Source organism: Callospermophilus lateralis, chromosome 9 (genome assembly GCF_048772815.1).
Source record: "Callospermophilus lateralis isolate mCalLat2 chromosome 9, mCalLat2.hap1, whole genome shotgun sequence".
NCBI classification, from domain to species: domain Eukaryota; kingdom Metazoa; phylum Chordata; class Mammalia; order Rodentia; family Sciuridae; genus Callospermophilus; species Callospermophilus lateralis.
The window spans coordinates 21,296,321-21,324,006 of record NC_135313.1 but is presented as its reverse complement, the minus strand read 5'-3'; the positions used below and the strand labels follow the sequence as shown (position 1 = coordinate 21,324,006).

General features: G+C 38.5%; 1 protein-coding gene across 1 annotated transcript; it reads left to right on the top strand.

Moving 5' to 3' along the window:
• The first annotated feature begins 531 nt into the window (after window positions 1-531).
• Window positions 532-27,612, top strand: Atic (5-aminoimidazole-4-carboxamide ribonucleotide formyltransferase/IMP cyclohydrolase). Its single transcript, XM_076865768.2, has 16 exons — window positions 532-624; window positions 953-1,079; window positions 4,687-4,763; window positions 5,689-5,755; window positions 8,361-8,449; window positions 8,721-8,872; window positions 9,390-9,546; window positions 12,834-12,959; window positions 14,020-14,127; window positions 14,905-14,990; window positions 15,883-15,972; window positions 18,068-18,196; window positions 22,298-22,390; window positions 24,980-25,162; window positions 26,949-27,104; window positions 27,398-27,612. The coding sequence occupies exons 1-16, from the start codon at window positions 606-608 to the stop codon at window positions 27,515-27,517; spliced, it is 1,779 nt and encodes a 592-aa protein (XP_076721883.2). The 5' UTR covers window positions 532-605; the 3' UTR covers window positions 27,518-27,612.
• The last annotated feature ends 74 nt before the right edge of the window (window positions 27,613-27,686 follow it).

Genomic DNA, 27,686 nt, shown 5'->3' with positions numbered 1-27,686 from the left:
AGATTTCGGGCAATTTTATAAGTGAAATAAGCCAACTCAAATGGATGTCTGATCTGGGCACTCTCCAGTCAGTCACTTAATAAGTAGACCTCGATTTCATTTTTCAAACCTATTGAAACAGGAGCGTTGCTAGATGATTGCCAAAATCCTTTCGAACTTTTCCACTCTTAAGAACTGTCCCTTGAGGTTCCTTCACTTGTGTTCAGCATCGTGCGTTGTCACTTCGATCCACGTTCCAGCCTCCGGAGACAGGCTACCGTGGGCACCAGGAGTTTGCTCCAGAGGCTGTGGAGTGGCCGCACTCTCGGGGACACCGGCAGGTCGTGTCGCAGGCTGGTTATTTTGGAATCCGAGGCGGGAACCCTTCCAGTTCAAATTCCGGATCTTGAAGCGCCACCCGGAGCCCCACCCTGCTCGGGTCTCAGCCCGAGGCTCCAATTGCACTTCCGAGGTTGGGCGGGACCCGGGCGGGGCTTATGTCATGTGACAGGACCGTGTCCGTCCCGCCCTCCCGCTTCCTGCACCGGACAGTCCCGGCCGCGCCTCCTCCTTCGCACGTGGTGTCCCCGCAGCCGCCGCGCTCTCCCGGACCAGGCGCTGCAGCCATGGCTCCTGGCCAGCTCGGTGAGGCCCTCGCGGAGCCGCGCCATCTGCGAGCTTGCCTCGCAGCTCGGTGTCCCACCATGGCTGTGGCCGGGCGGCCACCGCGGGCCGGGCTGGGCTGGGCCGCGGACCCCTCTGTGGGCTGCGATCGGTGCCCAGAGCCCGCCTGTCCCCGCGCAGCGTCTCCTTCTCCGGGCTCGCCAGCTTGCGACCCGGGTGGCTTCGGGGCAGGGCCTGCCTGTCGTAGGCCCAGACGCTGGCCTTGTCACGCGTGAGTTTCCTCCCCCAGGCCTTGGAGAAGCAATGTAACATACTGCAAGTAGTGAGCAAAAAATGCCTTCTCTTTCAGCCTTGTTCAGTGTCTCTGACAAAACTGGCCTCGTGGAATTTGCCAGAAACCTAACGTCTCTTGGTTTGAATCTGGTTGCTTCCGGAGGAACTGCAAAAGCTCTCAGAGATGCTGGCCTGGTAGTCAGGTAAGGCACAATTTAGTTTTTAAGGTAAGTCCGGGCAGAAAGTGATCCATCCAGAAAAGAATGTAATCCAGGAAGCATGAATAAAACTCCTTATGCTGAGTAACGGTGCAAGGTTGGTGCACTCCTCACCCACTTCATGAAAGGGGAAAATGAGCCTCAGAAGTTTAGTAACTTAACAGATCTAGAATCAAGTAAGGTGTATGATTGGAACCCAGGTAGTTTCAGAACCCCAGATTAATTTAGGTGGGTCATCTATTATGCACGATGAACTCAAAAGTTATAATTCCCTCTGTTCAGGTGATTAACTGTTTAATAAAGCTGTTTACATTTTGAAGACTCACATTTGCTTCCCCTTGGCACCTCCCCTAACAGAATGAAAGGAAGAACAAGTCATTCATTGGCTCATTTATTACCTTACTAGGCAGTGGAAGGAGATGTCAGAAGATAAAGCAGGAGGCCATTCCAGACCTCAAGGAGCTTGCATTATGGCTGGAGAGGAGGGAAGGCCACTGAAAGGCGGAAAATGATAAAGGACAGATATAATAAACTGTAGTGAGAGTTCAGAGGAAGGCCATATCAACCTCTGAGAGAGATTTTAGAAAAGGGATGAAACTGCCTTTGTTGCTGTGTGAAAAGTTCACTTCTGGCCCTCCAGACCATGTCGATGTGGATTATCCACCTTTTTCTTCATGTAATTCTGTGGTGCATGAGCAGAGCCTCCCTAGATGTACAAGTTCAGATGCCAAGAGAAAGCTTTATTAAATAAATGCTTTCTCTCAAATTTTTTTTGTCCTTTTCCAGTACTGGGAATTGAATCAAGGGTGTTCTACCACTGAGCTACTTTCCCAGCTCTCTACTACCTCCTACCCCACCACACACACTTTTTACAAAAAAATTTTTGAGACAGAGTCTCACTAAGTTTCCCAGGCTGGCCTCAAACTTGGAATCATCCTGCCTCAGCTTCCCAAGTAACTGGGATTACAGATGTGTACCTCTGCACCCTGGAGTTTCTCAAATCCTTTTTACATCTTAACACTGAGGTAGTAAAAGTGGCTTCTGATTCTCAACATGTTGATGTATTCCTTCCAGTGTTTTTATAAGTATTTCCTCTCTTATGTGAGGTCTGTAAGAATCACAGAAAGCTGGCAGGTCGATTCTTCTGAAGAGAAGCAGGATGAGACTATGGAGTCCATATGTCTTCTTTCCATTGGGCTGAGTTGGGGTCAGTTCTCATCTGCCCCCACCTTTTTCTCCTTCAAACCTTGTATTATGGAAACATTCCAGGCATAATGAGTATAATGTGTAAAGTAATAATAACCTCTATGTGTGTGCTATCGAGTTTAAATAGTTATCAACTTTCCGGTGTTAGTTTTATTTCTGTCTCTACCTACTCCTCACTTACCCCCATTATGATGATAGCTTTTCTTTTTTTTAAATTGAGAAGATTGATATGTTTCTATCCTATTAAAGGGGGAGAATGTTCTCCATGAATGGTTTACATAGAACCCAGCACAATAAACTTCACTGAATGGAGTAAGACAAGTGAGAGGGCTATGTTTTTTTTTTTGTTTTGTTTTGTTTTTGTTTTTGTTTTTGTTTTTTTGGTACCAGGAATTGAACCCAGGGGTGTTTAGCTACCCAGCCACATCCCCAACCCTTTTTATTTTTTATTTTGGGCTCTAGAGTCTCACTTAGTTGCTTAGGGCCTCTCTAAATTGCTGAGGCTGGCTTTGAATTTGTAGTCCTCCTTCCTCTGCCTCCAAGCCACTGGGATTACAGGAATGTGCCACCATGCCCTACCTGAGAGGTGTTTTATGTATTTTAACTCATATAGTCCTCCCAGTAACATTTTTGGTATGGGTAATATTGTCCCTATTAGGCAATTAAGAAACCTGAGTTACAAAGAAATCTGTAGGGGGGTCGGGTGTGTAAGTCAGTGGTAGAGTGTTTATGTAGCATGCAAAGAGGCCAGGATCTTTCCCAGAAAGGTAACTGTTGTCTTGTGTGGTCAACTGGTGAGGTTTCAGAGTATACAATAGTAAATAGAGAGAAGACTACATGTGTTACAGACAAATTCTTGAGTACAAAGGAATAACAAGCTTTTTAACCCCACATGTTTATTTCTAGGAATAAATCTGCTATCTCTGTTTTAAGTGATAATCTTTAGTTGGAAGAACTGAATTTTATTTACTAAATTTATTCCTGTGTAGTGTACTCAGGAAATCTGTATCCTATTTTCAGAATTTGCTGTTCTAAAATTTTATTATTTTCTTCCTATAAATGCCATATATGTTGATTGCAGAAGATTTTTTAAAGTGTGGAAATCTATAAAGAAGATAGTAAAAAGGCTTATAATTCTCAACATGTTAATGTCTTTCTTCTAGTGTTTTTATAAGCATTTACTTTACTTCATAGCTTACACAGAAGATACAGTTTTGCTTCTTGCTTTTTTTCCCCTTGCTTATATATATTATGGACCTTTTCCCACATCATTACAACTTATAATTTTGCCAGAGAATGTTTATGTGTGTAGCTTTCTGGAGGTCAGCTTGACTGATGTGGGTTAATATTTTAAAATTGCCCTTTATATTTTGTGATCTCTGTTATCGTTTTTATATGTAGTTTTAACATTTACATAGTATTTAATGACGTTTTTGTATAACACCCACACTGCTTTCTTTTCCCCCTTTTTTTATGGTATGAGGAGTTGAACCCAGAGGTACACTATTCCTGAGCTTCATTCCAGTCCTATCATATTTTAATTTTTTTTGAGATAGGGTCTCACTAAATTGCTGAGAACCTCTATAAGTTGCTGAGGCTGGCCTTGACTTTGCGATCCTCATGTGTCAGTTTCCAGAGTAGCTGGGATTTTGGGCATGTCTTGCCACGTCAGGCCTTACCTCACTTTTCAGAACAGGCTTCTTTTTCCACTTGTTTGATATGCCACTTTTATGCTTTTTTAATCATAAAACTCAATTCTTATTTCTATTTGGATAATTTCTGAGATAAGAATATTTTTAATGCTTCTTATTAGATACTGCCAAATTGCTTCTCAGGTTGAATCTATTTCTTAATATTTAATTAGTATGGTTTATGATTCAATTTCTGAATTCCTGAAAAAAATGTAAAATTAGTGCTTTAGTATACAGGTTTTCCCAAAACATACTTCAGTTAGAAAATAGAATAACATTTGTTTGGAAAGTTAATAGAATTTTATGTAAGAAATGAAATGTACCTGGCCAAGGTGGTGCACTCCTGGAATCCCAGTGACTCCAGAGGTTGAGGCAGGATAATCAGAGGTTCAAAGCCAGCCTCAGCAATTTAGCAAAACCCTAAGTAGATTAGTGAGACCCTGTCTAAAAATTTTAAAAAGTTCGGGGAGGACTAGGAATATAGCTCAGTGGTTAAGCACCTCTGGAATCAATCCTTGGTACCAAAAAGTAAGAAGTCGAATATTGTGAGAAACTTAGGACACCGGAATGATTTTTTTTGTTCAATTCAAGCTGTGGAAAAAAATCTCTTGAAATGAGAACAATAGACTTGATGGGAACTGTTTGGATTATTGACAGTTCAGAAATAGTCCTAATATTCTGTTTATCTGTTTCAGAGATGTCTCTGAGATAACTGGATTTCCTGAAATGTTAGGGGGGCGTGTGAAAACCTTGCATCCTGCAGTCCATGCGGGTAAGTGATATTTTCAGTTTAAAACAATCAATGGTTTACAAGAATATTTTAAAACTTTATAGAACAAAGGAGAAAGAAAGCAAGTCATAAGCTGAAAAAATATTACTGCTTGTTAGGTTATATTGGTATTGTCACATCAGCTGTCAAATTTCACACTGCATTAGAACCTGTTTAAAATCTGCCTTATTACATGATTAATTCAGATTGTTTACTTTTGCTTGCTCTTACTCTTGTCTTAATAACTACTAATTTAGAGTGTTGTATTTCCTATTGGAGTTACTGAAAATATTTAGTTTTTATAGTATAAAGTATAGACTTAAGATCAGAAGATACCTGATTTTTTAAAAAAATATTTTTTTAGTTGTAGATGGATCTTCATTTTATTTATTTATTCTTATGGGGTGTTGAGGATAGAACCCAGTGCTTCACACATGCTAGGCAAATGCTGTACCACTGAGCTACAACCCCAGCCCCCCAAATACCTGATTTTTAAAGGATATTTTTTGGAGTGCTTTATTCATTTGCCTGACACAGTTAATTGTAAATAAACAAAAATGGTAATAAATAGTATATTGCTACCTTGTCAGTTGCAGTAAAATTGGGCAAACAAAAACTGGAAGGCTAATGATCATCAGAAAAGCCGTTGACTTAGGGAACACCTGAACTGTGATGGATTTGACACAATTGGTATAAAAATTTGTTTTACAGTTTTTACATTTTGTTTCTCAAGAACAGTATAATAGGTACTGATCCAAGAGATTTTTAAATGTACTCACTATTATTTTTTGCTCAATAACTCTTAAACTGCATTTTGTATTCATATAATTAAGAGCATTAAAGGATTTAACTTGATTGATGGGACTTCATTAAAATAAGTACCTTCTTGTTTTCTGAACTTAATCTTTCTTTAACTTTGTTAAATTAGGAATCCTGGCTCGTAATATCCCAGAAGATAATGCTGACATGGCCAGACTTGATTTTAATCTTATAAGGTAAAAATCTGAAGTTGAACTTTTAACACATCAAGGAACAAAGACAAAGAATATGCCAAACCTGATGCTCTTCACCCTGTTTATTTTTCCTTCCCTATAAGCCCTTGCAGAGTCCATCTTTCTCTCCCCTCCTCTGTTCCCCCAGTTCCTTTCCTCTACTAATACCTCTTCAGTTTTCCTGAGATCCCCTCACCTTTCTTTTTCTTTTTCCTCTTTACCTTCCACATATGAAAGAAAACAACCCTTCACTCAACCTTTGACTTTTCACATTTCAGCCCCTGTATATTTTCTTTACAGGGTTTTTAGTTTAGGTATAAACTTAGGTCTTTGATTCATTTTAAATTAATTTTTATATATAGGTGTGAGGTAGGGGTTCAGCTTTACTCTTTTGCATGTGACTGTCCAGTTGTCCTGCATTATTTGTTGAATAGATTTTTTAAATCGTCATTGGGTGGGCTTGGTCTGCTGTGTTTCTATGTTCCATTATGCCAACACTACTTCACTACTGTAGCTCTGTCTTATGTTTTGAAATCAGCAGCTGAGTTTTCCAACTTTGTTTTTCTTACTCAAGATTATTTTGGGCTCGGTGTAGTGGCCCACGCCTGTAATCCCAGAGACTCAAGATGCTAAGGGAAGAGGATTGCAAGTTCCACTCCAGCCTTGGGCAATTTAGCCAGTTCCTGTCTCAAATAAATAAAACCAGGCTAGAGATACAGTTTAGAGCACTTGCAGGTTCAATCCCCAGTTCTAGAAAGAAAAAAAATGATTGCCCATTCAGGGACACTTGCATTTCCACATAGTTTTTAGGAACACTTGTCCATTTCTACAAAAAAAGGTAGTTGTAATGGGATTGTGTTCAATCAATCAATAGGTGATTTGGGAAATGTTGCCATTTCAGGAGTATTAAGTCTTCCAACCCATGAACATGGGATGTCTTTTCATTCATTTCAGTTTTTCTTCACTTTGTTCCATCATTATTTTGTACTTTTCAGTATACAAGTTTTATATGTTAAATTTATTCTTAAATATTTTTATTCTTTTTGATGCTATTGTAAGTAGGTTTGTTTTTTGAATTTCAGTTTCTGATTGGTCCTTGCTAATGTATACAGTTGCTTTTTGTCTATTAATCATATATCCTGCAACCTCCATGCATTTTTTTTTATTGGTGCTAGTAGGTTTTCTTGTGAGTTTCTTGGGATTTTCTGTATATATAAAACATGGCATCTGTGTGTGGGGATAACTTCACTTTTTTTTTTTTTTTTTTTCTAATCCTGAGGATGCCTTTTATTTTTTGGTGAGTTTTCCTGACGGAAACCTCTAGCACAATGTTGAATATTAGTGATAAGAAAGGCTTGTCTTTTTAAGTATTGGGGCTCGAGCTCAGGAGCACCACCCGAGCCACATCCCCTTGTCATTTTTTTATTTTTTTATTTTGAGACAATTCTGGCTAAGTTGTTGAGATTGGCTTTGAACTCCAAATTCTCTTGCCTCAGCCTCCTGAGCTGCTGGGATTACAGGTATGCGCCACCGGTCCTGGCTTGTCAGGTGCTTTTTTGTGCATCTATTGAGATGATCAGATATTTTTTTGTTCTTTATTCTGTTAGCATTATATTAACTGTTTTTTCTGTTTTAAGAATATTTTTTAGTTGTAGCTGGACACAATATCTTTATTTATTTTTATGTGATTCTGAAGATCAAACCCAGTACCTCACAGGGTAAGGCAAGCGCTCTACTACTGAGCTACAGCGCCAGCCCTTAACTCTTTTTTTTTTTTGATACTTACTCCAACTGCACATTATTGGGATAAACTCAACTTGCCATGATGTATAATTTTTTTCTATTTTTGTGGACTCAGTTTGTTAGGATTTTTTTGTGTCAACATACATAAGAGGTAGTGGTCTGTAGTTTTCTTGGGACACGTTTATCTGGTTTGGTATCAGGGAATAGACTTAATAGAATGAACTGGGGGGTTCAATCTCCTATTTTCCTGGAGATTTCGATCATTTTCACTACTTAAACATGTTTGGCTCAGGAGCCTGCCCACAGGAATTTGAAGTCCAGAGAATGGAAGTCTACTTCATTAGTCATTTTAAAATTATTTCTGCATTTTAAGTTATTCTTTTGGCTTTCCTATTAACATCATTTTTGTGACCGCTCTGAAGGCAAAACAAGTATTTCACCTTTAGAATGTTCTAATGTTTTTCATCACCGTGCACAGTCCATTGGTAAGTGAATCTAAATTTGAACATCCTAGATAAAAGTGATCACAGTCTAAAATGAGGGTATTATTTGTAATTTGGTGTTTTCCATTTCTTTTGAAGTATTTTAAGTTTCTGATGGCCTGATGAGGTTACCCAAGCAGGACACTGGTCCTTGGAGGGACCACTGTGTGACCAGATCAGAGCTCCAGCTGACTATACCAGCTGGACAAGTAGATCTTTTAGCACAACTTTTTAGAACTTTTTAGAACTCTGAATGTCAGGCTCACAGTTTGTAATTTGGATCTTTTTGGCTTTGATCACGTTTCTAGTACTGACCTCTTCCTAGATAAGCTGTAAACCACATAAGCTGAGTCTTCGGTGACGCTCGCTTCTCTCCTTTCTAGAGTTGTTGCCTGTAATCTGTATCCCTTTGTGAAGACAGTGGCTTCTCCAGATGTAACTGTTGAGGAGGCTGTTGAGCAAATTGATATTGGTAAGTTAGAGAAACCATTTTGAGGACTGACTGAGGAGGGGATTATTTGAATTCTAATGAGATTTTCGTTTCATTATTAATGAAACAAAGATAGTTACTTCTCCAAGATTATCTTCTGGGATAATTATAACTTATCTGTTTTATTATCTATTTGTGGTATGGAGTTTTATTTAGGTATTTTTTTCCTTATTTGTTTTCCTTTTTAAGTCAAGAATTAAAGAGAACTTTGTGTACAGTGACTATAAAGATATTTTTTTGTTGTTCTTGAAAGGTGGAGTGACCTTACTGAGGGCCGCAGCCAAAAATCATGCCCGAGTGACAGTTGTGTGTGAACCAGAGGACTATGTGGCAGTGTCCACAGAGATGCAGAGCTCCAATAGTAAGGACACCTCCTTGGAGACGAGACGCCAGTTGGCCTTGAAGGTGGGGGATGCACTAAAGTTACATCTGAGCCAGGCGTGGTGTTGCAAGCCTGTGATCCCAGTGACTTGGGAGGCTAAAATCAGGAGGATTGATTGAAAGTTCCAGGGTAGCCTCAATAATTTAATGAGGCCCTAAGCAACTTAGTGAGACCCTGTCTCAAAATGGAAAATAAACAGGGCTAAGGATGTGACTCAGTGGTTAAGACCCCTTGGTTCAATCTCTGATACCCAAAAAAAAGTGATGTTTGTCGAGTGCAGTGTTTGCCAAACCAAATGTATTCAGTTCTTGCTTAGATATATCACCTAACAAGGCTTTGTTTGGAACTGCTATCCTTTTGTTAAAAATAGAATCTACCAAAAAGAATGAAAGACAACAGGAAGGGATCATTTGTAGAGTTATTCGTTGTTTGTGTCTTGTGTTTGTGTGCATGCACAGGAACCAGGTATGCAGTTTGCTGTGTGCCTAAAACTCTCTTATCCCTGCTGCTAGTGTCTCACAAAGCTCACACCTTTTGTAGGCGTTTACTCACACAGCACAATATGATGAAGCAATTTCAGATTACTTCAGGAAGCAGTACAGTAAAGGAGTGTCTCAGATGCCCTTGAGGTATGGAATGAACCCTCATCAGACTCCTGCCCAGCTCTACACACTGAAGCCCCGGCTTCCCATCACAGGTAAAGCCTAGTGTTGTGTGACTGTGCTGTGTCTGGATACTTGTGTGGCTTTCTCTGCATTGTACCTGATATGAGTCACATTTAGAAAATAAGATAAATTATATAATACCTTGTAACTATCCAAAATTGGGATACCAGTTGGACTTGTGAAATGTTGAAGAAATCTGGGGTGGCAAAGAGGTCAAGTTGGAGATGCAGATTAGAATGTCCTTCGTATGTGGATGGATATTTGTAAAGATGTGGGATGGGATGGGATGCCTGGGTTTCATAGGGGAGGATCAAGACCAAGCCTTGGGGTGCTTCTCCACTTGGTGGCAAAGCAGTGGAGGGACCAGTGGAGGAAAACCTATGCATTTCGATGAGGTGGAATGCTTTAGAATAGAGGAAGGACTTTTGGGGAGTGATTCAAGGAGCAGTTTCCTTGGAATGATAGCTTTAGAATCCATTTGAAGTGGGCCAGCACACAAATTTGAAGTTCGGAAATAATGATACATAATTCTTCAAACAAATTAGGATTTCCATTGGTTTCTAGACTGAAAAGAGGGTTTTCAGGGTTTGTTCTTGATGTGGACTGTTGGAACAAGTTCTTGGTTAGGGAGAGTGGAGAACAGGCAGAGAGAATTATAGGTGTGGCAGCTTCCGAGACCAAGCACTGATAGAGCAAGAGCAGCCTTGTTCACAATACAAGGGCACACCCAGAGCCCACAGGCTGGCATATTTGCTGGTGGGAAGAAGCAGGCCTTCCTGTCAGCTTTCTTTGTTAGTCTCAACAGCTTGGGGAGAGGTGAAGGGGAGCAGGATAAGATGTCTGTTAACTTAAAATGCTCTTCTCCTTCCCCTTCACATTCTTTCACTATCTGTTTTTATTCTACCTCAGGTACATTTGGTGTCTAACAATACTCATGTCCCCATTAACTCTAACAGACACGACTGTCTTAACTAATCTCTGCTTTCTCTCTTGGCCTTCTTGTTTCAACAACAGAGAATCTTAAAAATGTGCAGCAGATGATGTCACACCTGCTTGAAACCTCTTTCAGCCTTCCCTCTTCAAGCACCTGCCCAGATCTATTTCCTCTGCAGCGCCCTCACCCCGCTCCCTAAAAAATACTTAAAAGTCTCCCCAGCCTCCCTCCCTTAAAAGATATGTGTATATATACTTACATATACAATAAGTATATATAGTAAATATATGTATATAAATATGTAATTTATATATTACAAATATATAATAAATGAATACATATTTATATATTTATGTATATTTATTCTCTATATGTATTTGTATGTTTACATATATTAATATATATAGGGGCTGGGGATGTGGCTCAAGTGGTAGCGCGCTCGCCTGGCATGCGTGCGGCCTGGGCTCCATCTTCAGCACCACATACAAACAAAGATGTTGTGTCCACCAAAAAATAAATATTAAAAATTCTCTCTCTCTCTCTCTCAAAAAAAAAAAAAAAAAAAAAAATATATATATATATATATATACAGTATACATTTATATATATAGTACTCTTTGAACTTAGGTGAGTGACATAGAAGAAACAAATTAGACAATAATGAGTTGTAAAAGTAAAATATTTCACAAGACATACAATAATTCATAATAAAGTGAGGCACCCTGTGTATAGTTCCTCATCTCCCTTGCTTCATAGACAAAGTAGCTGTGTCACTAGTGAGAGAATAATTGGTTTTTGAAACATCTCAAGAGTTGAGTACCAGTTACCCTTCAAATGTCAAATATTTAAAGACACTAATAATTGGTCAAACAGAAAGTTCTACAGAGAAGTTCTGAATCTAGTAAATAGCTAAGTAAATAGAAATCGTCTCATTTCTAGTCGTAAGAAACTAGTCATTACAATCATACATACAACTCCATCTTTACTCTTGCTTCAGTTTTGTTTCCAGACACACAAACAAGCATATACCTTGTAATTAAATCACTGTCAAAAACATTCAAACCATATGATAAAGCAAAATGCCCCCTCTGTTGTTAAAATAAGCATATGTTTGGGAGAAATTCAATGAGTCTCTTACAGTAAATCATTGTTTATTTGCCCAGAGCCACCTCTGCCATATTTACCAGAAAACATAAGAAAAAAATTAAAAAAAGAAATTCATACCCCCACACACTAAAATAAGGGAACAATAAATCAAGACTTTTATATTGTACTAGGGAAAATGCTTTTGATAATGGAAAGTACTAGAACTGAAAGTACATGGAGATATTTTTTGCCTCAGAACCTAAATGAGGACTATAAATTTCAGGGAGGAAGTATCTGAGATAAAACACAGGTGGTACACACCTGTAATGTCAGCTACTCAGGAGGCTGAGGCAGGAGGATGTCAACAAAAGTTCAAAGTGCTGAGGATGTAACTCAGTGGTGGAGGACCCTTGGCTTTAAACCCCAATACCACCCTCAGCCATGGGCATTTAAGTTCATCCATGTCTTTTCATGGCTTAATAGCTTGTTTCCTTTCATTGCTTAGTTTTTTGCCTCCCTCATTAGCTTACTGAAGACAATGATATGGGGGAGAGGTAAGAAGGGGTCCTTTATTCACTGATGTATCCCAAGTGCCTGAGCAGCCACTAATGTGGTAGGCAGTTAGCAAACATTTTGTGCAAGGTTTTTACTTTTTTCAAAAAAGTCTCTACTATTCAAGATAACATGAGGGAAATGAAATCATGCAGATTTGTTTTTAGTTAGTGCTGGCTCACTGTTTGCTTATATGCACATCTTATGTTTATTCATGAGAGATACTAGCTTATGCCAAAGGTAGGAAAATAGTTAATGCTAGACTCTGAAGTTGCAGGCTCTTCCTAACTGCCATTTAGCTTTAGGCCATCTACTGCTTCTGCTGTAAAAAAATTTCTTCTTTCCTTCTCCTTTCCTCCCACTCGCACCTCTTGCTTTAGCTTGTATAATTTTTTCAATTGACAAATTGTAAAATTGTCAATAGGTAGTCTTTATCTATAATTACAACAATTATCTCAATTCTGAATTTACATGGATCTCTGACTGATTTCCAGTCTTGTCCCGATTCCTCCTGTACCTGAAACTCTATTGTTGACCGAAGTCTAGTCTGGCTGGATCTGGTCCTCCAGCAGTGTGTGTGCCTAGCACCTGTGTATGAGCTCAGGCTCAGCTGCTTTGTTTTTCTTTGTCAAGTTCCTATATGTTAGTGTCTCTTTGCTCTTAATTGTACTTTACTTGAAACATTTGTGTAGACTTGATAAGTTTTATTTTTTAAGGACTGTAAAGTGTATGTGTGTTTGTATACAGTTCTCAACGGAGCGCCTGGATTCATAAACCTGTGTGATGCTTTGAATGCATGGCAGCTGGTGAAGGAACTCAGAGAAGCTTTAGACATTCCAGCCGCGGCCTCTTTCAAACACGTTAGCCCAGCAGGTAAAGCACTGTGTTCCTGAATGCTCTGGAGCTGCTCACCATGTGTTTCCTTTAAAATCCTTTTATATGCTTTTGTACACTTGACATGCTCTAATGTGAATCTAGGTGTTCTGTGAAGGTTTCAGTGAGTCTAGTGATAATAGTATCAATATAATAATATCATAAAATACGATAACACATATAATTATTTGACAGTATTATGAGATAGGAAAATCAGGCCTTTTTTGCTGTGTAAGCATGATTGTATCAATCAAATGTTTTTCCATGTTTAAAAATGAATCTTAATAAAACATGAAGACGTTGTTCTTATGACACTTTATCTGTAGCTCCCCTGCCTCCCTGCCCCAATACTGGGGATTGAACCCAGGGGCACTCTACCACTGGGCTACATCCCCAACCCTTTTGCTTAAATGTTATTTTGAGACAGAGTCTCACTAAGATGCTAAGGCTGTCCTGGAACTTGCAGTCCTCCTGCCTTAGTCTCACAAATTGCTGGGATTACAGGCCTGCACTACTACAACTTTTTATATCCATTGTATGAGATACCTTTTTGCTTCTGAATTTAAACCCTAATTCATACACACACACACACACACACACACACATATATATGTTATATAATTAAGAATATACATATAGATACACACATATCACCAGCTTTGCTGACAGTGCAACATATAATTATTTCTCAGTATTTATTACTTGTTAAAGCAATAGGAGCAGGGAAGAAATAATTGGTGTGTGTTACCAAGCAAAACAGAAAGAGTCAATAAGGAAGTAGCCCAGCTTCCTACACATTGGGTGCTATCAAGTTTCAGTGGCTCTGTTTGCAGAGGCTAGAGAGGAGATTAAAGCCCCAACCCTATCCTCCTGCTGCCTTGGCTCCCCCAGCAACTCTATTTTTGGTGTTTAATTTTGTGGATAAGTAGAATTTTATTTGGCACAGTTGGTAAAAAATGTGCTGCATAGACTAGACGTTTAAAAAAGTCTTGATTTAGGAGTTGACTACTAGCAACTTGAGGCTTTAAGTTTATTGATTATTTTGTGGTTTTCGCTATAGGAGCTGCGGTTGGAATTCCACTCAGTGAAGATGAGGCCAAAGTCTGCATGGTCTATGACATGTATAAAACCCTTACACCCATATCAACTGCATACGCAAGAGCAAGAGGTGAGATTAATAGGATTTTTATTTTGAGGGAGAAAAAGCAATATTTTATCCTAAACAGAATAAAATAGTGATGTCGTTGTTTCAGTATAAAATTTCAAGTTATATTTGTTTTTATTAATACTTAAGAATGAGTATGAGTACCTTGGAACAACTTGTTCATAAAATTATGTTAGATTTTAATGTGATAAATGGAATTTTGTACATATAATTTGACATTGAATGCATTTTGATTATTATATGATAAAACTATATATTACTTTAACTATAAAATTATATTGTTTTATATACTTCAGAAATATCTAATTCTTGAGTTTATTAACATGGATTTTATTGTAATTGTATAAAAGATTATTGAGAAACCTATTGTAGTTTATCATTTATAGCAGAGTCAACAAACTATAACCTTCAGACTGAATCCAGCCTGTTTCATATATTTATAATGTTTGATTAGATCCCGGCCACATGCATTTTTGTGTATTTTTAGTGGCTGATTTTGAACTCCAGCTGCAGATCTGAGTAGTTGCAATAGAGACCACTAAATGCAAAGCTTAAAGAATGTTTACTGTCTGGCCCTTCACAGAAAAATTGTTCAGTGCCATTCTAGAAGGTAAAATTGATGAAAGCTTACTGATTGCTTCAGTTAAAAGACATTGATGGATCTGTTATTTGTCGTAAACAATAAGAAAAACGGATTTTTATATGATCATATAGGCATGTTTTAAATGTCATTTTCTGTGCGAGTTTGAGTGAATACCTTATTTTAATTTTTATTTACAGGGGCTGATAGGATGTCTTCTTTTGGTGATTTTGTTGCATTATCTGATGTTTGTGATGTCCCAACTGCAAAAATTATCTCCAGAGAAGTAAGTGGACATTCATGTATTTTGATCTGTGTGTAACTGAGTAAAGAATTATTCATTCATAGTGTTTTTTGAAGCTATAACCTATATAGTATTTATATTTGTACCTGCTATAAATTAGCGAAGTATATTATGTAGAATGTTCATATATTTTATGTAGTGCATGAATACTTAGTTTTCTAATTTTGAAATGAAGTAAATTGATTTTAAATGGATATCTGATGTTTGGGTAGTTTTTCTTTATATATGTAATTCTTTTGAGTTCTCTAGTGAGTATTATTGCCAAAGTTGCTGTTTCTGAAGAGCCGGGCCATCTTGGTTGCTAATGAAATAATGAAATACCTTTGTAGATCCTGAAAGAGACCATAATGGGAAAAAAATATAAATTGCTTTGAATACCTAACAAACATTCCATAAAGGTGATGTTGCCCTTGGTGTGGGGAAACAGAAAAGGAAAAAGTTATATCTCTGGTTGCATCTGGTCTGTTTATCTTGCTGTGGAAGAGCAGGCTTCACCTGATGCTCTTGAACCAAGTCCTGACAGAGCCTGGGCTAGAACCTGCCGCACCTAGTGCAGAACATCACCTTGTGAAAAGAATAGTAAGAAATGGGTTTTCTTCCTGTGGTACATGTAGTAGAGCAAATCCTCATGTACTTAGTTAAAATTGAAGAAAACTAGCCAACGACAACAACAAAATTACAAGAAAAGCAAAGAGATAGGGTCAGTTGTAGAAAATAATTCTATTAAAATAAAGTTTAAAGAATTTTAGTATCAGCATTATCTGTTGGTAGATAATTATCTTATAAATGCTATAATATTTAAGACAAATAATGTTTGCTAGATTTTTCAGTCATTTTTTTATAATATAGAAACTAACATTTAATGTACTTCTAGGTGTCTGATGGTATTGTTGCCCCAGGATACGAAGAAGAAGCCTTGAAAATACTTTGTAAAAAGAAAAATGGAAACTACTGTGTTCTCCAGGTTAGTGAAATTAGTTGAAAACATTTATTTGCTCTTATTTTGTGTTTCTCTTTCCCCTTGTTTAATTTTTCCTTTATGCAGACACCTTAATTTATTCCTCTCCACTGTAATATCTTTATCCTTAATCCTGCAGTTTCTTATTAATCTGGGGGTTTAAGGTAAGGTTATAACTTCCTTTCTATTCAAGATTTTTTTTTTTTTTAAGAATTTGACATGGTTTTCTGTTCAAAGGGTGTGTTCTTGGATGAGAAAATCTCCTCATCCTTTTTTGCTACTCTATTTCCTTTTTTAGAAGTAACTTTCTTGCTTATCTTTCTTGAAATAGCATATACATATTCATCAAACAATAGAACTTGCATTTCTTTTTTTGTTTTCTTACTGAGACAGGTATACCCTGCTTCTGAGTTAGGAGTTTTTCCCATTCTGTACATCTTAACTTACTAGCCAGTCACCAGTCACCTCTGCACACACCTCTTCAGTGAATCACTTGAAAAAGTCCAGAAGCTGAAATAGGACTGAATCACAGGTTGTATGTATTGATGATTCTGATAGATCCTACCCCTCTTAGAGGTCACACAACCAATTCATGTGTTTATTTTTTTGATTGAACCCAGGGGTGCTTACTACTAAGCCATATCTGCAGCCCTTTTTATTTTTTATTTTGAGATAGTCTCACTACAGTCCTTAAAGTTTTGCTAAGTTGCTGAGGCTGGCTTTGAACTTGCAATCCTCCTGCCTCAGCCTTTTGAGCTGTCGGGATGACAGTCGTGTGCCACCACACTTGGCTGTATAACCAATTTAATGTGCTAATGGGCATTGTAAGAGTGCCTGTTTTCTCAGTATATTGACAACACTGTATGTTTTTAACTTTTTCATCTTCACAGATAGGTGAATGTAGCATCTCATTGCAGTTTTAATTTCTCATTATATTTGGAGTGACCATCTTCATATTTAAGAGTATTTTTACTTTTTTTTTTTTAATGAACTATTCATTTTCTGTTTTTCTATGAGGTTCCTGAGGTCTTTCCTTACTGATTTTTATGAATTCTTCTGTATCAGTACGATGAGCCTATGAAAGTAAAAACTCATAATACAATTTCCCACAAGGTCTTATTAGAAAATCTGTAGAATCCCAACTTTACATGCTGGAAGTTGCTAAGTGTACAGTTTATTGTTCCTGAGTATCTTAGGGGGATTGGTTTCAGGAATCAGATACCAAAGTTCAAGGATGCTCAACTCCCTTTACAAAGGGTTCAAAATTTGAGAGAAGATCACAATAAATGACAAATTCCCTTCCAGACAGCAAAGGCACAGAATGCCAGGTCTGTTTTCTCCAATTTAACTTCTAATTCCAATGTTAGCTAGGTATTTTGTAATAGATTTTTAGAAAGAAAGAAAAACTAGAATGTAATTTTTTTCCCCCCTTGGTTACTGGGGATTTAACTCAAGGGTACTCGACCACTGAGCCACATCCCTAGCCCTATTTTGTATTTTATTCAGATACAGGGTCTGACTGAGTTGGTTGTGCCTCAGCCTCCTGAGCCACCGGGATTACAGGCATGTGCCACTGTGCCTGGCTAGAATGTAATATTTTTGCTACAGTAGTTAATGTAACTGAGAACACACGCTTCCTGGAATAATTGGTTTTATTTTATTTTTTTTCTTATTTATATATTCCCCACACTTTTTAAATTGGTGCTCTACAGTTATGCAAAATAATGATTTCATTAACATTTGTATGTCCCATGATATAACAATATAATTTAGTCAGTTTTGTTCCCTAATACCTCTCCTTTCCCCCTCCCACTCCCCTTTTTCCTCTCCCTGTGCCCTTTCTTTATTCTACTGGTCTCCCTTCCATTTTGGAATAATTACTTTTCATATGTTGTATATAAGTTGTAACTTAATACCTAAACATTTGGAGCAAAATATTGATGCCTGGGTGTAGTATTGTATCTATATTAAAACAATCTCATGTTTGCATTAGGAAAATGAATGTAATTTTATGTAGGATGAAATCTTTTAAACACAACTTAAATGCAAAAATTTAAAGATGTGGATCTAATACTTTTAACTTTTTAAATTTGTGTCTTAGATGGACCAGTCTTACAAACCAGATGAGAATGAAGTTCGAACTCTCTTTGGTCTTCGTTTAAGCCAGAAGAGAAATAATGGTGTCATTGACAAGTCATTATTTAGTAATGTTGTTACCAAGAATAAAGAGGTAAGTTTGAAAATATCTCAACTGAATGCTAGTAACTTTAGTAGGTCTGTTTTAAGCATTTATAAATTAACATTAAGGGCCATATCTGCAACTATATGCAAATGGATATAATCTTTGTACTGCAATGGATATTTAGGTTGCTTCTCAGTGCTTGTTCTCAGTGCTGTGATCAGTGTCATTGTGTAGATAGTTTGTATGCTTGTACTGCTTGTCTCTTTGAAGGAGGAATGTATTAGGATAATGGTGATTTGGGGAGGCTTATGTATTTTATCTCATTTAATCTCAGGGCACTAGGGGCAATGTCTGTCATCTTTTGTAAATATCACATAATTGTGACATTAGGTTCAGTTTGAAAATGTGCTCAAGTGAGCATGCTCAGTGACATGCACCTGTAATTCTAGCAACTTGGAAGGCTGAGGTGGGAGGATCCCAAGTTCAAAGACAACATCATTAACTTAGTGAGGACTAGGGATGTAGCTCAGTTGAATTGCCTGAGTGCAATCTCTAGTACCCCCCACCAACATTAGGAAAGTGGATGAACTATTATTTATTTTCTGAAATAACTTCTTTTTCAATATTAGTTTTAGGTGGAAACAGTATCTTTATTTTTATGTGGTGCTAAGGATCAAACCCAGGGCCTCATGCATGCTAGGTGAGCACTCTACCACTGAACCACAACCCTAGCCCATGAAATAAGTTTTTTTCTTTTTTTGGTGATGGGAATTGAACCCAGAACTACACCCCCCGGACACTAAAAATCTTTATTGGGCTTTCAATTTGGAAGGATATTTTTCTGTATCTAAAATTGTGTGTACTGTTTTTTTCCAGTGATTTGCTTTCTTTCTTTATTTTTGTGTTATTAAGGATTGAACATGGAGATGATTTGCCACTTAGATTCCCAGGCCTTTTTATATTATCGTTTTACTTTGAGAGAAGGTCTCACTAAGTTGCTGAGGCAAGCCTAGAACTTGGGGGTCCTTGTCCCTCAGCCTCCTGAGTTGCTGGGTTCAGAAGTATGTGTGTACCACAGTGCCTGGTTTTTCTAGTGCTTTAAAGGTATCACCGCTTTGTTTTCTGGTTTGGTTTGGTATGAAAACCTGGAGAGAGATTTTGAGGGTCTCGATGGTGGCATTTTGCTCCAGAAGGCCAAGTTATACTTCTGGCAGGCAAGTAAAAGGTGTCAGTCAAGAGTTGAGCTGATTGGAACGTGGGCTTCAGTTTGTGAGGACTGGTCTGTTGATGGGTCAGCTGTGCTCTGCAGAAGCCATGGGCATCCATTAGTATCCTCTCCTCTGGACTCTGAGTGTGTCCTTAGCTCTAAAGCTGGCAGCATCTATGCCCAGCTTATTGGAAAGTGCCTTGAGGGGAAAGCATAGGTTGTCAGGCTTATTTTTTCCTGCTCCAATCTCTAGAATCTTTCCTGTCAGTATTTGCTGTTGTCTGAGCTCTGGGTCCATCTTTTTGTCATTCCTGGAAAAGGACTGGTCTTTTTGCAAGCGGTTTATTGACTAAGGAAGAAAAAGAAGTTCTCATTCATGAAGTTGCACCTAGAATGAAAATAAGCTTTAAAGTGTTTATCAGGATAGTTCTGTCTATTAAGCATGGGGTGAATAAGATATCTTTCTTGTTTTTCTTTATTGATTTAATGTATATTTTTTCCTTTTTTTTATTAGCATTGCTTCAATGCAAAGAAACATGTAGACATTGTACATAGGGATATCTTTGAGCCCTTGGGAGTTCATTCTTTATCAGGTCTGTGAGGTTCTGAAATTTCCACATAGAAACAGTATTTTGCATTAGCATTAGAGGATCACATTTTTTTTTTTTAATTTGAATCACTTTATTGACCTGGTTGGTTAATTTTTTTGAAGAAATTTATTTATTTTGCAGTGCTGGGAATGGAACCCAGGGCATCCTACATGCTAGGCAAGTGCTTGTATCCTAATCTAATGTATTTTTTAAAACATTGAGTGGGTATGGACCTAGATTCCATGGTAGTTATGTTGGCAGTTGTTCCTGTTGAGTGTCACTTTTTCAAGTTTTGGTTTTTTTTATAGGTCCAGAGGTATTGGACTAATTAATAATTCAGCAATTTTTGATAGGTTTTGTGTCTGAGTATTTTTTATAAGGGTGGAGGGTATGATCTTAATTTCTTAGCCAATTTTTTTGTTCTTTTTCCAAAGTATTCTTAGTAGCAATTTAGAAACTTAAGGATGAGAGTGATAGTTTTTTCTTCTTTATATTCTGCATCCTCTGTCCCCCTTATTTTACAGCAAATTTTGTTAACATTTTTGCTTCAAAATCATTAGTTTTTATTACTAAATCTGGAACAGGTTCAGTCCTGCAATAGCTGGACAGTGGAACAAGTGTGTAGTAATATTGAACATGTTTGAATTATTTTCTCTTTTCCCATTTTTCTTGAAGTGCGCTTCAGTTTGTTAGATTCTCTCACTCTCACCACTTTTTCTCATTTCCTCATATTCCTGGCTCTAACTCAGAAAAGCAGGTTTATATTTGAAGGTAGACACCTCGGTGGCTGGCTCTCATTATTAATCTTTCCTGGAACCTAAAGAATCAAATTTGTAGTTGGTGACTCAGACAGCAGATAGAGATAAGAAAGGACATATAACATTAGTAATCTTAGAATAATAAATCTTTTATAAATTCTAAAAATGTTTTTAATCAAATTTTTAATTTTGAGATTTAAAAACAAAATTGTAGGTCCACACGTGGTTGTAAGAGTTCCTGTGTCCCTTTTGTCCCCTTTGCCCTAGTGATAACTTCTTGCAGAACTACATGTAGTCCAGACCTATAGCCATAAAGTTGAGATACAGAACATTGCCATTACCACCAGGGTCCCTCCTGCTGCTCCTCTATAGCCAGACTCACTTTCCTGCTGTGTCCACCCCTCCTTAACCTTGGACAACTGTTAATCTGTTTTCCCTTTGTATAATTTTCATTCGTTGTACGTTTGTGCGCTGGGTTTCCCGTACACTTAATTTTCATTTTGTTGGTTAATTGCTTTGTGGCATGGTAATTGTAGGTTTAGTTTTTAAAAACAGGCCAAGCATTTCCCAGAGTGACTATACCATTTCACCTTCCTACCCACAACAGATGAATGATTCAGCTTCTACCAACTTTTGGTGTCACTTTTTACCACTGACTTTAAGTTTAATGTACATTTCCTGATAACTCATGATGTTAAACGTTTTTTTATGTGCTCATTTGCCATCTGTATACCTTTTTGGCAAAATGTCTTTTGTATCATTTGCCCATTTTCTAATCAAATTGGCTTATTGTTTTGTTACTGAGCTTTGAAAATTTTTTTAATATTTTACAGTTCTTAACCAGTTTGCAGGTACTTTCTCCGAGTTTTTAGTTTTTCTTTTCATCTTCTTAATGGTCTTTCACAAAAGAGAATCTGTGACTTTGGTGAAATCAAACTCTCCATTTTTCAGTCACTAACATTTCAGTAAGCTGCAGCCATATCTTGTGTCCACTTAGCCTACCAGTGTGGATGGCTGTCCTTTTTTTCAGTTCGTGTTCACTCTTTGTATTAAAGATGGTGGCATTTTTGACTGTGGTACATATTGTTGCATTAGGGCGGATAGTTCTGCTCACCATATTCTCAGCAAAGCAGAAAAGGATCCTATTTGATTTTCCTGGAACAGCTTTGGCTGTTGCACCACAAAGGTCTGTAATAGCTGTGAAAATTAATCTCAACCATATTCCTCAACATAAATTTTACCATGTCTCCAGAGAGTGAAAGGTATTCTTGTCAAGAAGACATCATTCGTCAGTTTGGGAGTGCAGTATTTCGTATCTCACATGATGTACATGAGCTTAATCCAGAGTTGCCACAAAATGGCATTAGTTCACATCTGTGACACCTTGGGCTTGTGCCAAGTTCTGCCATGAATATGTTAAATAGTTGATCCTTTTAGTAAAACATGGTAGTGGAGAGCCAGGACATTTAATTTCACTCTTGCCGTTTGAGTGGCATAACTACATTAAAGGTCTGTTACTTTAACTGGTATGGAAGAAGCTTAAAGTTAAGTTTTAAAAGCCTGATGTGACGTCTCCATCCTGTGTTTGTCTCAGGTGCCGGAGTCTGCCCTCAGAGACCTCATCGTGGCCACCGTTGCTGTCAAGTACACTCAGTCTAACTCCGTGTGCTATGCCAAGAACGGGCAGGTAACCAGGCTATCAGATTCACCTCAGGGGAACTGTTGTTTTACAAAATGATATTCAAATATCCATCTGCCTCTGGTACTGGACAGCTTGAAAGGGAACGCTTGCCAGGTTTTTTTTCTTCTGGATTTGTCAGTATTTACTCCGCGCCTTGGTGTAGACTGTTAAAACTAATGATGATTAAGAAGGAGTTTTGGAACCAAGTACTAAAATTAGTTGTGCTGCTTCTTGCCTGGAATGTGTTGGATCAGTGCGCTGTTGAAAATCTGGTTCCTTCACTTCCCTTCCCCCGCTGTAATACTTCCAGTGGAGAGGAAGGAAGGAATGTCTGGGACCCTGCAGGCTCTATTTTTGCAGCTTGCTGGGTATTTTCATATTCTTATTTTTTGTTTGTTTGTTTTTGCAGTAATGGGGACAAAACCCAGGGTCTTACATATACAAGGCAAGCGCTCTGCCACGGAGTGATATCCTCAGCCTTTTATAATATCTTCCCCAAAATCTGTTGTATAGAAACACTTCTAGAGAGGAGTTCATCCACGCTTTTAAAATCAGGTCTATTGGGGTGTGATCTGTACACAGTAAAACTCAATCCTTTTAAAATGTAGTTAGACCAGTTTTCCCAAGGTGTACCATTGTGTGACCACTGCCCTAGTCAAGATGCAGATGGTCCCAGACATTTAGGATTTGGGGGCTTGATGAGGGTGTTAAGCATGCCCAGATTACCATTCTGTTTTTCACTCTCAGTACAAACTAAGATATTCAGTACTTCAGTATAGAGTAGGCTTCAGGTATATGATGTTGCCCATTATAGCTAATGTAAGTCTTCTGAGCGTGTGAGGTAGCCATGCTGTGCCATGGTTTTCAGTAGGGTAGGTGTACTTAGTGGCTTTCTTTGTTCTTGTTGTTGTTGTTGTTTTGGTACAGGGGCATGAGTCCAGGGCTGCTTAACCACTTTATACCCCCAGTTTCTTTTTAATTTTTATTTCTGAGAGAGGGTCTTGCTAAGTTGCTGAGGCTGGTCTCAAACTTGGAATCCTTCTGCCTCAGCCTCTGCATTTTTGACTTAAGATCTTTTCAGCTTCCTGTGGGTTTATTGGGATATAAGCCCACTATAAGTTGAAGAGCATCTGTGTTGAACATTTCTTATTTATTTATTTTTAAAGGATAGAACAGAGAGAGAGACAGACTCTTCTACAGAGGAGGAGGGCCAAGTTGCTGCCCGAGGGAGTAGGGATGTCCTGCCCTTTATAGATTTTAGATTTGCCTTGTTCTCATGCCCTGTCTTCCCATCCTGCCTAAATGACCCAAAATGTGGAGTGATCCGAGGCCTGAATGAAGCCTCTAGGGGCTGCTCACTAACATCTCCTTGAAGGGAGGAACAGTTCCCTAGTGGCAGATAACCTTGTCAACAGGTTGGGGGAAGGGAAAGTGCTCTGGAGGTATTATTTCCTTCTGAATCAGCCCTCATTTTCCTGACCCAATCATTCATTACTGAAGCTGACTGTCCTTTTGCCCCTCACCCCCCAACTACCACAGTCCCCCTTTGGGTTAGGGAACCCTTTACTGCTACAAGGGGAAGTGGACCATGACCACTCTGGCTGCTTGGGGCTGAGAGGGGGCAACATGGGCAAGCAGTCTGAGTTTCCCTTTTAGGAATGTTTTGGGGTAGTCAGGGGGGTCCCTGGTGAAAGCCTGGTTTGGAAGCAACAGGTTGTAAAGTTATCTGGGAGGTGGGTGCTTCTCTGAGAGAAACAAAAACACATGAATGCTTGAAAGAGATTAATACATAATAAATGTTGGAGTATCCAGAACATGTCAGTGAATATCATGACGATGACAGAAACCCGTAATCTCTCACCAGGAGGTGCAAGAGCTAAGAAGCTGTTCCCATAACAAGGCCAGTGAGGACACAGCCTCTATTTGTGAATGTGAATCTTTAATGATATTAGTTACATTATCAGAGTTATCAGGAGTGTGCATGTAACAGTTTTTATAATGTCATAGATGCCCTTATAATAGTAGTTAAGAAATATAATGCCCTTTGACTTTTGTAAAATACCTTTCTGTTGGCATAACCTCTGTGTAGGAAAGATCTGTTACTTAGGGCTAGATAATCATAATAGGAGACACAGTTCAAGCCTGAATAGGAGAACATTTCTTACTATTAAAATAAACTTCCCTGCATCCAAACCACAGAATGCAAGATTGAACTAGGTTATCATTAAGGTCTCTCCTGACTCGAGAGTGAACTTGATTTTGCTGTAGCTTCAGCTCTATGGGGAGCCCTTTCTTTTCAGAGTGTCTTCAGCTTGGCTCTTGACATTTGTTAAATTATTTGGTCCATAAATTCAGGGGAGGGTATAAGCAAGAGAATATTACTTAGCATATGACCTAAAAGGTCCTTTAGTGGTTGCCAGAGGTTAAGATTGCCAATCTCTGGTAACAATTTTGGAAGGTGTGGCTCTTGATGTCTTGGACTCAGATTCTGATAAAATCCAGTAAGGCCATGCAGAATGATTGCTTCACTGCTGACATCCTGTGAGAAGAAAGGTTTGTTTCACTAGGTGCTCATTTTAATGTGTGTCTTCCCAGGTTGTCGGCATCGGAGCAGGACAGCAGTCGCGGATACACTGTACACGCCTGGCAGGGGATAAAGCGAACTATTGGTGGCTTAGACACCATCCACAAGTGCTCTCAATGAAATTTAAAACAGGCGTGAAGAGAGCAGAAATCTCCAATGCCATCGATCAGTATGTGACTGGCACTATTGGCGAGGTAAAAGGATTGTCATTGGGTTCTGATCAGACTGTTGTTTACCCTTTTATGTGTAATAGACTTCAATTTCATCACTAGAGAGAAGACATTTTTCTTGAAATTCTGTATTGTTTACAACTGAAGCTTTTTACCCATTTTTTGCACCCCCCTCTTACCTGTTTTATCCCCCCTCCCCTCACACCAGTCCCTTTTGTTTTTTATTTTGAGACAGGGTCTCACTAAGTATCTCCTGTCTCAGCTTCCAGAGGTGCTGGGATTGCAGGCGTGCTGTTCTTGGTTCACTTCATTGTTTTTTATCCTTTTTTGAAACCCCAGAGCTACTGTTTTTTTTTTGTTTTTTGTTTTTTGTTTTTTTTAAGTTATAACCACTGGTTTAACTCTGGATGATTGTACTTCCTCTGTGTATTACAAGCTTTTCATGACCAGGATTGTTTTTCATCCATCTCGAGGTGCTGAGCATGAGGCTTCCTGCATGATAGGTGTGTATCCAGCAATAAATACAATTACCTGATAGCAGGTAACTAGTGGCTTTCTTCTTGTCCCAGCACCTTTCTAACAAGTAGCATTAACAGCTCCATATAGTTTTGTTGTCTTTCCTGTTTTTAAATGCCTTCTGTTTTGAAGAAGGCATGTGGGAGGTTTTAAATTGCAAACATCAGGTAGCCTGCCAGAGGAAAGGATTTTAGCCGAGTTTCTGGACACAGCAAGTGCTTAACAAAATATCAGATGGAAAATGGATCTGGTAATCAAAAACCAGGTGTTCTTTTGAATGGGTGAATTGACTATGCTAAAGTGTCCATTCAGGACCAGGAAGCAATTCAAGTGTCATTGAAGAGTGAGGTTGCACACTGTGCCCCAAGTACTTAAAACACTCTTCTTTTTCACTTTGATACTTGGAATTTTCAGTTTGCTATTACCCAGCAAACACCTACTAACAGTCCTGGAAGAATCTTTATGTAGGAATAAGAAGAAAAATATGCTAAAGTCAAAACGGAAGTACTCTTTAAAATTTGAATAACTATCATGTCTGTGCTGCTACGAGGTTACCACAGACTGGCTAATTTATACCATAGAAACTTACTTCTTACAGTTTTGGGTGTTGAGAATTCTAAGGTTAAATTGCTGACAGACTTGGTGTCTTGTGAGGGCTAATCCCAGTGATGACACCTTTTGGTGCATCGCTGGCAGTGGTGGGACAGATACTGTGTCCTCACAGACGAAAGAGGCGGACTTGCTCCCTGAAGCCATTTCACAAGGTACTAATTCATGACTGCCTTCATGGCATAATGGTCCCACTTCTTAGTACCACTGTACTGGGGACTAATAAATTTGGGGTTTATACAAACATTTAAGCAACGTGAATGGTGTTTTGATTTGTGTATATCTGACTTTATACCTGAGTCTAAAATTGTGTGGAAATGTAGTGCTAGACTGTTACCTGTTTCGTAGATTGGATATGGAGGATTGCTTTGGAAACCCTTTGGCGAATGAATTTCTGTTTGCTTTAGTACAGGGATAAAAAGTAGTGGATTTAACTTAAGAGATTTGAGAACAAATATTTGGAATAAACTGATTTAGAAAGTAAAAATGATATAGTCTATATTTGGTAAACTTAGAATCACTTTTCTTCCTTAATGAAAATGTTTTTAAAAACATCAAAGAACTTCTTAAAATATGTCTAGTTGTGTCATTAAAACGCCCAAGTGCGTTTCTGGCCTTGTTGCTTTGCTCTTCTTCAGTTGGAACTAAAGATGGTGTTGGACTAACTTGTCCTCACTCCCACCAGGGTGAAGATTTGCTGAAGTGGCAGGCGCTGTTTGAGGAAGTCCCTGAGTTACTAACTGAGGCAGAGAAGAAAGAGTGGGTGGACAAACTAAGTGAGGTTTCGCTCAGCTCCGACGCCTTCTTCCCTTTCAGGGATAATGTTGACAGAGCTAAAAGGGTAAGTAGGAATTGTGCATTTGCATAGAATTGAGCATCATGTAGAAATGATTTCCAAAGTCCTGCTTCTGATTTTTAAATTTCTTGGAGTTACATATCCAAGCTGTGGCTATGTGATATAAACCAGTACTACCTAGAGGATTATTTTACTTCTTCATTTGATGTGTGGATCATCCAAATGCTGTTCTTTGGCCTGTATGAATGAGGTTTCATTGGCTTACGCTTTGGGGGGGGGGGGGGATTTTGTTTTTTGCATAAACTGGTTTTGAAAATCAATACCAATTTTTCCTTCAGAGTGGTGTGGCGTACATTGCAGCCCCTTCTGGTTCTGCTGCTGACAAGGTTGTGATTGAGGCTTGCGATGAACTGGGAATCCTCTTGGCTCATACGGATCTTCGACTCTTCCATCACTGATTGTGTCACACCTCAGTGGTGTGCTCGTGTGTAAGGGAATAATCGTGTGAAACTTTGAAAATACCTTTTTAGAAAATAAAACATTTTAATGATTAGATCTGTGGTTTTAGATGGTTGGGTTTTATTTATCTGAAATCTACTCTTACACTGGTACTTTACGCATGGGGGT